At 58.4% G+C, this 1,415-nt stretch overlaps 1 protein-coding gene across 1 annotated transcript in view; it reads left to right on the top strand.

Annotated features, from left to right (window-relative positions):
* FAM83E (family with sequence similarity 83 member E) overlaps positions 1-1,415 on the top strand; it is a 21,425-nt gene that overhangs the window by 10,220 nt on the left and 9,790 nt on the right. The window contains exon 4 of the mRNA XM_007958113.1: positions 736-1,186. Within this exon, the coding sequence (XP_007956304.1) occupies positions 736-1,186 (451 nt within the window). The remainder of the gene's footprint in view (positions 1-735; positions 1,187-1,415) is intronic.

The raw sequence follows: 1,415 nt of genomic DNA, 5'->3' as shown, positions 1-1,415 counted from the left end.
CACAGTAGATTGAGCCATGGAGCTGATTACCAGCCTCATCATGGGGAATAACTACCACCAACTGCCCAGCCACTCAACCAGCCCCAGCCAAGTTGGCACACAAACTGAACTACACACCAAGCGTGACATCCTTCTCCAAGGAATGGTCCCTTCTGACAACATGCCCAAAGTAGGTGAGATAAGGTCTGGCCGTTCTTGCTTCCAAGGAGCATTCTGGCTGCACTTCCTCCAGGACAGATTTGTTCATTCTTCTGGCAGTCCTTGGTACTCTCAGGATCCTTCCCCAGCACCACAACTCAAAAGCATCAACTCTTCTTTGGTCTTCCTTATTCGTTGTCCAGCTCTCATGTGCATTTGAGGTGGTTGAAAACACCATGGCTTGGGTTAGGGGCACCTTAGTCTTCAAGGAGACATCTTTGCTCTTCAACACTTCAAAGAGGTCTTTTGCAGCAGGTTTGCCCAGTGCAATACGTCATCTGATTTCTTGACTTCTCCTTCCATGGGTGTTGATTGTGGAACCAAGTAATATGAAACCTTTGACAGGGTAGAGCTGGGCTTTAGACCCAATTTGGATTCCCACGTTAATTTCAATACATGATGCATACTCTGGGGCCAGAGGGCTGAGGCTGGAGAGGTTGTGCAGTCCACACAACCTGCCCTGGGACCAGGGTGGGGACTGGGTGAGGGTCAGGCTGGGGCTGCGAAGGCCCTGACCCCTCCCCCTGACACCCCTAGCTTCACGTGGAGCGACGCCCACCTGCACCGCGGCCTGGTGACCCTGCTGACCGGCGAGATCACGGAGGCTTTCAGCAGGGAGTTTCGGACGCTGTACGCGGCCTCCTGCCAGCTCCCACTCCCACCAGCGCCCACCCCGGGGCCCTTCGCCAGCATCCTTGGGGGACTGCAGTTGCCCCGAAGCCCACACCGGGTGGCCCACCGCCGCTCCGTGGCCCCGGCCTCACCGCCGCTGCCCGACGACCCACTGGCCCGCCGCCTGGCTGCCTGCCGCGTCTTGGAGGGGGATGGGCGAGAGCCCCAGGGCGCTCCGGGCCCAGCCCTCAGCGACATATTGAAGAGCGTGCCGCGCGCCCGGACCCCCAGCGGCCCCCCAGCCCGGCCCAGCCGCTCCCTGTGGGACCTGAGTCGCCTGTCCCAGCTGTCTGGCTCCAGTGATGGTGACAGTGAGGTGAGATTTGGTGGCTGGCCTGACAGAGAACAAGAACAGCAGAGCCCAGAGAGAAGGCACAAGGTCACACAGTCTCTTGGACCTGGCTCTGAAACCCTTAGAGCAGGAAGCGTTTTTAAAGGGGCCAATTGGGTGCCTGGAGCTCTGGTGGCTCAATGGTGAAAGCACTCGTCTGCTAACCAAAAGGTTTGAACCCCTGGCCTTTCTGCAGGAGAAAGATGAGGCAGTC

The sequence above is a fragment of the Orycteropus afer genome, unplaced genomic scaffold (assembly GCF_000298275.1).
Source record: "Orycteropus afer afer isolate SDZICR_OR568_19922 unplaced genomic scaffold, OryAfe1.0 scaffold00854, whole genome shotgun sequence".
NCBI lineage: Eukaryota > Metazoa > Chordata > Mammalia > Tubulidentata > Orycteropodidae > Orycteropus > Orycteropus afer.
The sequence above is the reverse complement of the archived record's forward strand: the minus strand, read 5'-3'. Positions and strand labels throughout refer to the sequence as shown.